Source organism: Micromys minutus (assembly GCF_963924665.1).
Source record: "Micromys minutus genome assembly, chromosome: 3".
Taxonomy (NCBI): Eukaryota; Metazoa; Chordata; class Mammalia; order Rodentia; family Muridae; genus Micromys; species Micromys minutus.
In genome coordinates, this window is record NC_137972.1 from 86,029,661 (window position 1) to 86,042,243 (window position 12,583).

A 12,583-nucleotide genomic window follows, 5' to 3' on the forward strand; every position below is an offset into this window, starting at 1 on the left:
CCACACAGAAGAAATCCAATTCCTACATGCTGTCCTTTGACCTTCACATGCACACCAGAGCATCCACATATAAACACACACATAAATAACATGTAAGGGAGTGCACAATGACCTGGACGGGCGCTTGGATTCAGTGAAGACGCAAAAGTCATCGCCATCATCCCAAATTCTATTTGAGGCCTTTCTACTGCTGCCGCCACCGCCGCCACCACCACTGCCACCTCCGCCGCCGCCTCCACCCCCATGAGATTTATTCATGTGACCTTTGCCTCCTCTTCCTCCTCTAGAAGATCCCTTTCCATCCCCTTTGCCTGGCTTGCCTTTTCTTCTTACTGAAGAACTCATTTTCACCTGAAAGACAAAATATTAATATAGATACCATAAACCAAAAATATAGTAGCCATCTTTTGATCCAAGTTATGGATAAAGCCTACTTTATAGAAATTTTAAAAAATACACATTTTAAATGGGCCAGGTTAGTGGCAGAATGGCTAAATTTATGTTACACACACACACAAACACACAAACACACACACACACACACGACAAATTACCTTAGGACTAATATTTAGTAAGTTTCTCTGACACACATTTATTTTTAATATTTGTTTATTTATATTATGTATATGCATGTACAGTTGCATGACAGAAGAGGACATAGATCTCATTACAGATGGTTGAGAGCCACGATGAGGGTGCTGAGAATTAAATTCAGGAAATCTGGAGGAGCAGCCAGTGTTCTTACCTGTCTAGCCCCAGATTTATTAACTAAGAATGTACGACAGAGACATGGGGGGAGTTAAATGCACACATGCCTTTAATCCCAAGAGGCAAAGCCAGGCTCTGTGAGTTTGAGGCCAACCTGGTCTACAGAGTGAGTTCCAGGACAGCCAGGACTACACAGAGAAACCCTGTCTTGGAAAACAAAACAAAGAGATGTATACAATAAATTCTAGAGTAGTAGTTCTCCACCTCCCTAAAGCTGAAACACTTTCATAAACCTCCTCATTGTGGTGACCCCAATCATAAAATTATTTTGTTGTTAGCTCATAACTGCAATTTTGCCACTGTTATGAATCACAGCATAAATATCTGATATGCAGCGTATTTGATATGTGATCCCTGTAGGGGTATCCTGACCCACCAGTTGAGAACAGCTGCTCCAGAGAGTTCATCAAAATACGCTAGGAAATAGTTAATGGTTAGTTAAAAAAGAAAGCACCAGACTAGACTAGGAACAGAGGAACAAACGCAAGGAGTGTTCCTAACAACACCTAGAGTGCAATGGTGCACAGAACTCCCACCGTCTCAGTAACAGCCGTAAACATGAGTGGTATAACAATCCCGTCAAAAGACTGTAAGGCTCATTTTTCTAAAAAAGGGATAACATATAAATTCAAAGATGAAAACAAAAGAATGGAAAAGATGAGGTAAATATTTGAGAACTTATGTTCCAGATACATTACGTGCCAATCTGAAACTAAGGAAAGGTAGATTCGCTATATGAATATCGGACAGAATAGACTACAACAAAAATGTTATTTTAGATCGAAAAGGACATCATGACAATAAAAGGGCCAACTGACAAGAATGCTATACAATTATAAGCAGGTGTGTGCCTAATAGTAAAACACCCAAATTCACAAAGCAACAACTATAAGAAATGGGGAAATATACAATTCAGTAATATTAGCACCCACTTTCCATAATGGTAGAACAAGTTCAGGAGCATTTAGGAAAGAAGTCTTTTTCTTCTTCTTCTTCTCCCTCCCCCCGCCCCCAGATAGGGTTTCTCAGTATAGTTCTGGATGTCTTAGTATATTATCTGCAGAACAGGTTGGCCTCAAATTCAAACACAGAGTACTGCTTGCCTTTGCCTCCTGAGTGCTGGAATTAAAGGTGTGCACCACCACATCTAGCTGAAAAGTCGTAAGTACCAGCACAGACTTAACAGACATACCATCCCACGACAAAATAGCTATTCAATTACATAAGGAATATTGTCTAGGATACACGGTATTGCTAGCATGTAAAACAAACCTCACTACTTTTTGTTGTTGGTTTTTGGAGATAGCATTTCACAGGCTTAGCTGTTCTTTAACTCAATTGTTGGCTGTCTTTGAACTCACAGAGACCCCCATGCCTCTGCCTTTCCAGCCCTGATACCTGGCTACCCCAATACCTTTTCAGAAGACAGAAATAATACAAAACATGCTCTGTTATTAAAATGAAATGAAATTAGAAATTAAAAGCAGGCACAAAATTGTTTAACCCACAAATACATGGAAAGTAAAACCAGATCTCTTGGTACCTTTTCTTCAAGATCCTTCATGGCTTTATATATGTACTGAGTTTTTTTATCTTCCTTTCCTACACCTAGAAAGTGCTTTAGAGGCAGCAACTATGTCTATTTTGATGGCTATTATACCTCTAGCATATGAAACATCTTGCAGAAAGCAGGAGATAAACATGTACTGGGGTATGAAGGAAGGTTAATGAATAATTTATGTAAGAATTAAGATTCACAAATTAATTTATTTATCCTATAAATATTAACTGAAAGTTTATGTGTCAGATCTTGAGGATTTAACACCTAAGACAAAATCCATGCCTTGTGAAGAAGCTTACTTTCCAGAGGATATGGTAGATAATAAACAGATATAATCAATTAGGACTGTCTTAGTCTGTTTTCCTCTGCTGTAACAGAATACCCAAGATTGAGTAATTTATAAAGACTAACATTTTATTTGGGTTTACAGTTCTGAAGGTTAGGAAGTAGAAAGCACATAGTATCTGAGCAGATGACAGTCAGTCTTTGTACTGGATCTTGGCAGGACAGATAAGAGGAGAAAGCTTAAGGAAGAGTCAAAACACAAGGGACTGCCTTGCTTTATAGTAACTATCTCTTGAGACTAGTTTCTCTCCCTTGAGGTATTAATCTCTGCTAATTATCTAACCACCATTAAAGAATCCAACTCCCAATACTGGTAATCAATTTCAATAAGAGTTTTTTGAAGGACAAATAATGTCCAAACTATTTATGGTTTTTGCCACAATTTTATGGTTTTTGGAAAGTAAATCCCTTTGCTAAAGACATCATGCATGCACTTCAAACACAGGGCCCAGAGCACCTGAGCTGGATTTGGCCTGAAAACCTCCTCTCTGAGGACTAGCTTTCTTTCATGGTACCAGAAAGCATCATGTAAGCTTCCTAGAGAAGGAAGTGAACAGTACTTTTACCCAGCCTTAACATCTATGAACCAAAACAGCCAGCATGGCTCGATGGCCCTAAAGGTGTACTAGTGGCATGCACACCTTGGTGGTAACCAACAGCTCTCTCACTGGAATTAAAGCCTGATCAACAAAGGCGAAATCATGCCTGGTACTGAAGACCAAGCTAACTACTCAGGGCTACCGAAGTCACAGATCTTAGAGGAGAACTTTCAACTGCTACTTTATGAAATTAACATAATTTCTAACTGCTGTATAAATCTTTATAGGCACAGGTTATGTGTAGTTCTTGATGGAGTGGCTTGTGTTAAAACAGAATGTGAATGAGGTTACAGCTGACCTAGTTCAAACCATTATCAATGAGCCACAGAAAGGAAATGATTTGCTGAGACAGTCAGTCCTCCAAGATAGGCTGACTCCATTGAGCCGACGATACCAGGAAGGAGAAGCTCATACACAGACCCTGGAAGCTGCAGTAACTTCCTCATCCCCAAGCCTCTCTCTCAACTCCAAGTATTCCCTTTCCTCTCACAGACACGCTTTCTGTGTCTGGGGAAGAGTGTCTGTCCTTTGAGGTTTGAAATGACTGCTTTCACCTGCTGAGGGCAGACTCCCTTTCTGCCTCCTGTCACTTTACTCTGAGCTCTGAAATCTATCAGTTCTCATCCCTCATCAAAAAAAAAAAAAAAAAAAAAAAAGGCCTCTCTTTACAACAGACACAACCACTGCAGAAATTTACAACTGATCAAAATGCTGAGAACAGAGATTGTGTGGTGTCCAGTCCCAACTGACCCACCTACAACACAACTCCTGAACTGTAGATTAGGGAGCATTACAAAAGGGACAAAGGAATTGATTGTAAAGGACTGGAAGTTTACTATGAGACTGGTTTGCTTCAACCTAGATAAGGAACTCCACGCAGTGGGAGAACGCTGAGAACAGGGAGATGGTTTTCCTCAGGGAAGAGCCCCTCAACTGCTTATTCAAAACCGTCAGCTCTGAGATCATATATACACAAGTAACATTACACAGACTGAGCAGGTTGTATTTACATATTTAGGAGCATATATATTATATGCATGCATACATGCATGTATGTATGTAACAACAATAAAAGGAGACCATGAATACAAGAGAAAAGAAGGGAGGTACAAGGGAGGGACAGAGAGAAGAAAAGGATGTTGGGGAGATAAAATTTTAATTTCAAAAAATATAAAAATTATTTTAAAAGACAAGGCTATTACAGAGTAGTTGGTGAATGCCTCTCCGGATAACCTATGAGTGGATATATGAATAAATGGAGAAAGTGAGCCATAAAATATTTGTGAAAAGAACATTCTAAGCAACTGCAGTGACAGATGCAAAGGTTTCAAGCTCAGAACATCAATCAGAGCCCTGGGCAGGTGTTGGGATGAGGCCAGAGTGCACATGAAGAAAATAACAGTTTCAGTTAGGAAACTATTATAGTTACTCAGATTAGAGAAAAGAAATGCAGTGGCTTAAAAACTTTGGGGAAGAAGATGTACCGTGTCACATTACATTGAAACTCCACTGGCTTTCGCTAGGAGGGGCAGGGTGAAGTGTCTGTGCCAGGGAGACTTTGGGACAGAATGCTAGCTCCTGAGACGTAAGTGTTGCTTCTGGTTTGTGTAAATAGAGCTGAAAATTTGTACTTAATAGAGTAATCTGGCTTTGGTGAAATGCTGTGTGTGTGTTTAAGTAAAGCTTTCAGCAAACTTTTTGATAACTGATGATCCTTCCCCCACCCCATCCTCCCTCCTTAACTGTGGTGCCAGGCTGTGATCAGTATCAGCTGCAGTGTAAATGGTAGATAAAGGGTGTGGTTTGGGATCTGATCCAAGACTGGTTACTTTTCATATAAATGGCAGGTTTGCTGTGAATTGTTCATTAGCTAGCTCTGGAAAGTCACTGTACTAGCTGATGTTGTGTGTCAATTTGACACAAGCTGGAGTTATCATAGAGAAAGGAGCCTCCCTTGAGGAAATGCTTCTATGAGATCCAGCTGAAAGGTATTTTCTCAGTCAAGGGTGGGAGGGCGGGTGGTATCATCCCTGGGATGGTGGTCTTGGGTTCTATAAGAAAGCATGTGAGGGGAAGCAAGCCAGTAAGTAACATCCCTCCATGGCCTCTGCATCAGCTCCTGCTTCCTGACCTGCTTGAGTTTCAGTCCTCACTTCCTTTGGTGATGAACAGCAATGTGGAAGTGTAAGCTGAATAAACCCTTTCCTCCCCAACTTGCTTCTTTGTCATGATGTTTTGTGCAGGAATAGAAACCTTGAGTAAGACAGATACTTTCTCCTTGGAGAGTAGGACCCCTCCCTACCAAAATGGTCAAACACCATTTAGAAACCAAACAAAAGACAAATAATGTTCTTGTTCAATTTAAAATTTAAAACTTAGCAGGCAGTGGTGGCATAGGTCTTTAGTCACAGCATTTGGGAGGCAGGTAGATCTGTGAGCTGGAATCCAACCTTGTCTATGGAGTTCCAAGCCAGCCAGGGTTACATAGAGAAACTCTGTCTTAGAAAACAAAACCATCAACAAACAAACAACAACCAATACAAAAATCCTCAATTATTTCAACTTCTCTCTGACCCCAGATCCTCACTAGGTAAGAACATAAGTTCAAACTACAAGTTCTCTAAAGACAGCATTATATATACATAAAACTCACGAAACCATAATGCCATCATGTGACTGAAGGAATGGCACAAATTAGATTCTCTAATGCTGTGCATCAATAACTGCACACACACACACACATACACACACACACACACACACTTCCCCCTCTTGTCTTTACAGACAGGGTTTCTCTGTGTAACAGCACTGGCTGTCCTGGAACTCCTTTGTAGACCAGGTTGGCCTCAAACTTAAAGAGATCCATCTGCCTTTGCCTCCAAAGGCATGCACCACCACGCCCAGCTGCATATCCGTTTTGTTGTTGTTTTTTTGTTTTTTAATGTCGGAAGAAAGGAAAACATACAGAAGTCAAAAACATCTCGCCACCCAAACCACCTAGCTGGGGTCAATTCCTTCACTGAGAAATTTCTTTTTTTTTTTTAAAGGCAAGATTCTGTACTTATTTCAAAACAAGGTGCCTCACACAAACACAGAAAAGGTTACATTTTTCAACTTGAGCTGTGATTTTTCACAAAAAAATCTGAACCAAAATTTACCGATTATAGCGCCATTCGACACCACATTTCCCAGACGTTTTCTGTAGAATACAAATTAGGTTGTATAATCCACGGGGTGGGGAATCCCACTATCTAGCTAGCCTGCAAAGATTTCATCTTTTTTACCAATAGACACTGGATCTAAGTTTGGCTCTAAAAGGATCCTTTGTTTCACACCCAAGTTTGGCTCCCACGTACAGCAGCATCAAGCCGAGGTGATGAAAACTGAACCCACTCCTCTTGCCTCCCAGGCAAACCTCTGACCACTATACATCACGCAGCTCCATTCTGATACCTAGTCATGCAAGGTTCCTTTCTTCGACATTCATCTTCTCCAACCCTCTCCCCAAATGGCCCCTGGGGTCGACACAGAGACACAGACAGGAAACGGGGCTGGCGCCCCTCCTATCCAACCCTGCTCGGAGCCTCTGGCGTGGACGACCTCGAGTGCAGATCCTGGGGTCCCCAGGATCCTGTTGGTCCCGGTTCACTGGCCCGGGACTGACAAGCAGAACCATAGGAGCAGGATGGTCCTCGGATACGAGCACTGCAGAGGGGAGGCGGCAGATGGGCCTGGCAACCCCGAACCCGCGCGGCCCCGCACACGCCACGTCAGGCCGTACCTGGCTCGTAGCGTCGCTGGCCGCGGAGCTCAGGAGGCGGCACCCAGGGTCGGGGTCCGGGCTGGGTTCGGCCTCCCTCTTGGACCTCACCCGCAGCAGCCGCCCCGCCCAGGCGTCTTCCGATTGGTTCCTGGCATGTTTGCTTCCGGGTGAGAGGTCGCCCGGTCGCCCCAGCAACCGAGGCCCGCTCTGTCCTAGCGCCCAGCTCTCTCCAGCCTGCCGAGCTGGCGAGCCTAGGGGAATCGCAAAGTCACGAAAGCCTGTCCTACACGTCTCCATCAAGTGAGTGCGCGTCCTCCCAGGCCTCTAGGGAAGGGCGCCATCACCTGGAGCCAATGGACCGGGAACCAGCCGCGTCCACACTGGGGTGGAGGGGCACCGACAGCATGGTGTCCGGGAATCCGGAGATATGGCCTGGGCCTCCGAGTCTGTCGTCGGTTCGCCGTTTTGTTTCCTGTACGGTGCCCCAGCAATCGCAGAGGTTCCTGCTAATTCACACAAACCAGAGATTTGAATGTGAAAACGTCACCCCTTTATTTAGAGAATATTTTATTAGTTTCTGTAATCGAACTCACACAGATAATGCTTTACCTATTTACACAGTGAGGTAACCCCGTACAAATGGAACTAAGCTTCATGTTTCTAGACTAATATGGCTGCTGATTTCTGTACAATGACAACATGGTAAAACGGGGTGCTTCCCCACCCCAAAGTTGGAAGCACAAGTACAGTTTTTAAAAATGAAAATTAAACGTGTATATATAAATATATTTATAAATATGTATAAAGACCAATAATAGCAGTATGTTATGCATCGGTAACAACAGCTTTTTCAGGTCCTGTAGTCATCTGAACAAAATTGTAGACATCCAGCCTCGTCTTAAAAACAAATACCAGCAAACAAAAACAGCACAGGTCTGTGACCGTTAGGCACAATACACACACACACACACACACACACACACACACACACGTCTATAAGTATATACATGTACACACACTCATATGTGTGTGTGTATGTGTGATGTATGTATGTATTATTTAGCTTTCAAATTATGTGGAAAGAAAACATCCTGAGTAATATTGAAACCATTTTCGATAAGGCTACCAATCCATATCAAGCAGCAGATAGAAGGTATGTTAACATTCACACGATACAGCGCTGCCCCACATTTGTAACACTAGAGGGTGCAAAAGGCATTTGAGACTTCGGTTTTTCAGCAGAGGGCCCAAAGGCTCATTTGACACAGCTCTATAAAAGAAGTCCACACTCTCTTAGACAGGATTTCCTTTCAGTAGTGTTCAAAGTATTACTCTCTCATGAATATCAGCCAAAAACCATCACTAAAAACAAAAAGGGGGAAATTTCCTTAAGATAAAACTGTACAAGACTGTGCTCATCAAACGTGGAAATTTGAAGTGTGGTTGAGAACTGCTCCAATTCTTGTGTGATTCGTTGCCTTTAGTAGTGTTCTGCGGAGTAGGCATTTAATGACTATGTCTCAAGACCCATTTATTCCGTGGATAAGCATTTTCTGTTAGTACTCAATACTGAGTGGGGTGGTGGGAGGAGATTTAGCCAATCTATGGTCCCTTATTTTAGTCTAGGTGACTGTAATAGGGAACAAACACATGACCATTGTTTTAATAGGACCCTGAATCCTGGAATAAGAAGAAACCAGAAAGGCTGTGCAGGGAGGCCATATCTGAGCTAGTTAGTATCTACAGAGACAGTGCCCTGCATAGCTTACATAGGTTCATCCTTTTAATCAATGAATGGAAAAAATTGAGGTGTGAGCCATTTTTCTAAGGCCAGAGAAAGTGACAGGGCTATCTCAGCCCAATGCTAGAGCATGCACCGCTGCGTTCTGTTTCCACCCTAAGCAGATTCCCGTGCTCTCAACTGAGAGTACATCACGGTTGCTGTGGGCGCCGGAAGCAGATCTGGTAATCTGCTAAGCATTGCTAAAGCACACACCACCACCCAGCTTTGACAAAAAGCTAATTTTATACTAATAAAATCTTAGAAAATAAATGAAAATAGATGATCTAAGCAAGATCATTTATTTCTCAGGACTGTACAGCAGACAGTAGAAATGCCAGTGAGGAAGTGCTTGTGGCTGTGTGAAGAGAATTTATCTAAATACTGCTGAAAGCACATTTACTGTAGGTCTTGAGATAATAAACTATTTTAACTTACCTTTATTTTCTTCAATCTCTTAAAGCATCATCAGAAGTGTACAAGGTAAAATTTATATTTCCAAATGGAGACACATATGGTAAGTATGCATTTTAATGACCTTTCATATAGGAAATTTAACTTGATTTTATAAAGCGTGTATTGGCGTATTATCCCACGTAAGTAACAGACATCCTAACAGATGAGTGGATATAAGTGAAAACTGGTACACAGATAGCATGCCTTAAACGCCCTTGGAGTCTGTCATCTGCTCTGGCTCTTAGTTTTCATCCTAGGAAGCCAGAAAACAAAAGGCTAGCCACAATTGGGGCGCAGGGTAGTTGTGAACTGGCTTCTGCATAACGGTCACACCCACCGAGCCCTCAGTCCCTGTTTCTGAGCTCTGGGTCAGAGCTCCGGGCTTCCTTCCTTACCAGATGGTGACTGCACAAGAACCGCCTCTGGGGTCTGTGAGAGAAATGGGACAGGGACCCACACCACGCCTAACGGGATTGTCTACACAGGAAGCTGGAAAGATGACAAGGTATCCTTATCATCCTCAGTTCTAGTGGTGGGTAAATAATCGTGTGGGCTAAATGATTCCAAGTATCTCATTACCATCAAAAGTGCATTTGTTAAAGCTAGTTTATTGACTCAGTTGTGACCTCATTGTGTAGGAAGGAGGCTAAGACAGGAGGATCCCGGATTCCTGGGCTATGTTGTAAGACCTGTGTTCAAACTAGATCCTGTAATGAAGATAAATGTGTTTACTCAGTATCTATTATTCTACACAATATTAATCTCATGGATAGAGCTAATATTATTATCCTTCTCGGCTTCCATTCATTCAGTAAAGCCAAACATTAATTTTTTTTCCATTTAATCTTCTTGACAACCTCATGAGGAAAGGCACCATTAAAACCCCCTTTTTATAGAGGAGATAAATAAGACTCAGGTTTCTTATACAGATGGTGGGTGACAAAGTGAGAATGTGTACCTAGGTCTACTTGAATACAAATTCACATTTAACAAATCACAAAGTCTATTTAGGTGTGAGTGCCATGGCATATATGAAAAGCTTCTCTCTCCACCATAGGAGCCCCTGGGATCAGCCTTAGGTCTTCAGGCTTGAGAGCAAGAACTCTTACCCACAGAGCCTTCTCGTCAGACAGGGGTGGGGGTGGGCAGGGATAGTGAAAGCAATGTCTGCGCTTGTGGAAACAAGAAGTGACAAAGTTAATGACTATGTTACTGAGAAGATTGTGTATGTAGTGTGATCTGGGTTCTGAGCATTTCCTTTCTTACAATCAGATGAATGGCTTTGGAAGACTTGAACATTTTTCAGGAGCTGTGTATGAAGGACAGTTTAAGAACAACATGTTTCATGGGCTGGGGACTTACACATTTCCAACTGGGGCAAAGTACACTGGGAATTTCAATGAAAACAGGTAACCGTTCTAAAGATTCTCTCAGTCATGCTTGTTAAGTAATGTATTTCATTAGTTCTAAGTAGTCATTGTGACATATTTGATCTCCACAAATGGCTGAGGAATGTAAGAGGGAGGCTGTAACCATTATAGCCTTCCAAAATGCAATATCATTTTTGGTAAAGATTATTACATGGCCTCCTCCCAACACAGACTTTCTCTGTGCAGTCCTGGCTTTCTCAGGACTCACCCTGTAGACTGGGCTGGCCTTGAACTCAGAAATCTGCCTGTCCCTGCCTCCCGAGTGCTAGGATTAAAGGCATACACCACTATGCCTGGCTGATTATTAAATTTCTATGTCAGCCTCTGTGGTTTCTGTTAGTGTAGGTTAAGTGGAAAATTTGTTAAATTAACAGATTTAGCCCAAGAATAATTTTTACCTAAAATAACTCCTGTGGTTAATTTCATAATAATTCACTTCATCCTGACCTGATGTGTATGAATATTTTATTACGGTGATTTTAAAGTATAATCAAAATTAGATAATGTTAAAACTAGAAACGTGCCCACTATTGTCCTTTCTGAGCATATGACTGCAGAAGAAATAAACGGGAAACGAAGCATAGCCTAGTTTTATAGTGAGGTTGACCTTACTTCATACCATAGTTCATTATGAGGATGGGAATGCAGCTCTGTAGACAGCGTGCTTGTCCAGTGTGCATGAAGCCTTAGGTTCAAACCCCACATCACATAAAACTGGGCACGGCAGGCGGCTCATGCCTGTAAGCACCTGAGAGTTCTGACAGTTGAGGGCGGAGGCTCAGAAGTCCAATGGCATCCCTGGCTACACGGGAAGTTTAAGGCCAACCTTGTCTACAGGAGACTCTGTCTCAAAAAGAAAATAAAGTTTATTTATACATATTCCTTTCACAAAATGGTATCTAGTTGTTATGAAGTCAGTGTGATACATTTCCAGGACTCCATTTTTGTAACAAGGACTCACATAAACTATTTCCACTTACTTTAATAAAGGGAGGAAAAGCTAAACTATGGGATAAAGCCTGTTCATATGTGAGTGTGTTTTCACCACTGTAGTGGGATCAAAAGAACATCACCCAAGCACAGCATGTTGAGCTTATTTGGCTCTGAAATCATGAGCATCAGTATTTTTGTAGAGACTGTGTTTGTTTGAAATAGTGTGTGTTCCTAGAGTATGAAAGCAGGACTCTGGTGTTTAATAGGGATTGGAAGCAGAAGATAAAGTGCCTTAGAAGGTGGGTGCGGTATAGCAGTCCACATAGTTTGTGTCTGGACTGTACGTGACCAGTCCTGACTAATGAGCAAGCCTACTTGTTACTTTTGCAGGGTAGAAGGTGAGGGAGAGTACACTGATACCCAAGGCCTGCAGTGGAGTGGTAACTTCCACTTCACGGCTGCTCCCGGTCTGAAACTAAAGCTCTACATGTAGACTCGCTGCATTAATGCTGAAATGTGGCCACTGCAACTCCCCTTGGGCACAGCAACTGAACCTTCAGCAAAGTGACCTGCCCCCCTCTGTAAGTCTGCCAATAAAGCTGTTGTGCACTTATGCTTTTGTGAATATGTATATGTATGTGTGTGTGCTCATGTGTGTTTATGTGCATGTATGTGCATATGTGCTTGTATGCGTGTGTGTGTGTGTGTGTGTGTGTGTGTGTGTGTGTGTGTGTGTGTGTGCATGCATGCTTATGCAGGTGCATTTGGAAGGCAGAAGTTAATGTCAAAATGTCTTTTCTGGGCCAGGTGGTAGTAGGCAGAAATATCTCATGAATTTCAGGACAGCCATGGCTACACATTTTGAAAAAGAAAAAAAAAGTCCTTTTCAATCATTTTTTCACGTTTTTTTTGTTTGTTTGTTTGTTTGTTTGTTTTTTAGAGACTTGG

The 12,583-nt window shown here is 42.1% G+C and overlaps 2 protein-coding genes across 2 annotated transcripts in view; one reads left to right on the forward strand and one right to left on the reverse strand.

Annotated features, from left to right (window-relative positions):
* DHX57 (DExH-box helicase 57) overlaps window positions 1-7,154 on the reverse strand; it is a 43,989-nt gene extending 36,835 nt beyond the window's left edge. Inside the window, exons 1-2 of the mRNA XM_080913834.1 lie at window positions 7,055-7,154; window positions 113-351 (exon numbers count right to left, since the gene is read on the reverse strand). Coding sequence (XP_080769960.1) covers window positions 113-345 — 233 coding nt within the window. The 5' untranslated portion in view covers window positions 346-351; window positions 7,055-7,154. The remainder of the gene's footprint in view (window positions 1-112; window positions 352-7,054) is intronic.
* Window positions 7,155-9,305: 2,151 nt separating this feature from the next.
* Window positions 9,306-12,208, forward strand: MORN2 (MORN repeat containing 2). The gene is made up of 4 exons (XM_080914118.1): window positions 9,306-9,333; window positions 9,671-9,777; window positions 10,545-10,681; window positions 12,026-12,208. The coding sequence occupies exons 3-4, from the start codon at window positions 10,545-10,547 to the stop codon at window positions 12,126-12,128; spliced, it is 240 nt and encodes a 79-aa protein (XP_080770244.1). The 5' UTR covers window positions 9,306-9,333; window positions 9,671-9,777; the 3' UTR covers window positions 12,129-12,208.
* The last annotated feature ends 375 nt before the right edge of the window (window positions 12,209-12,583 follow it).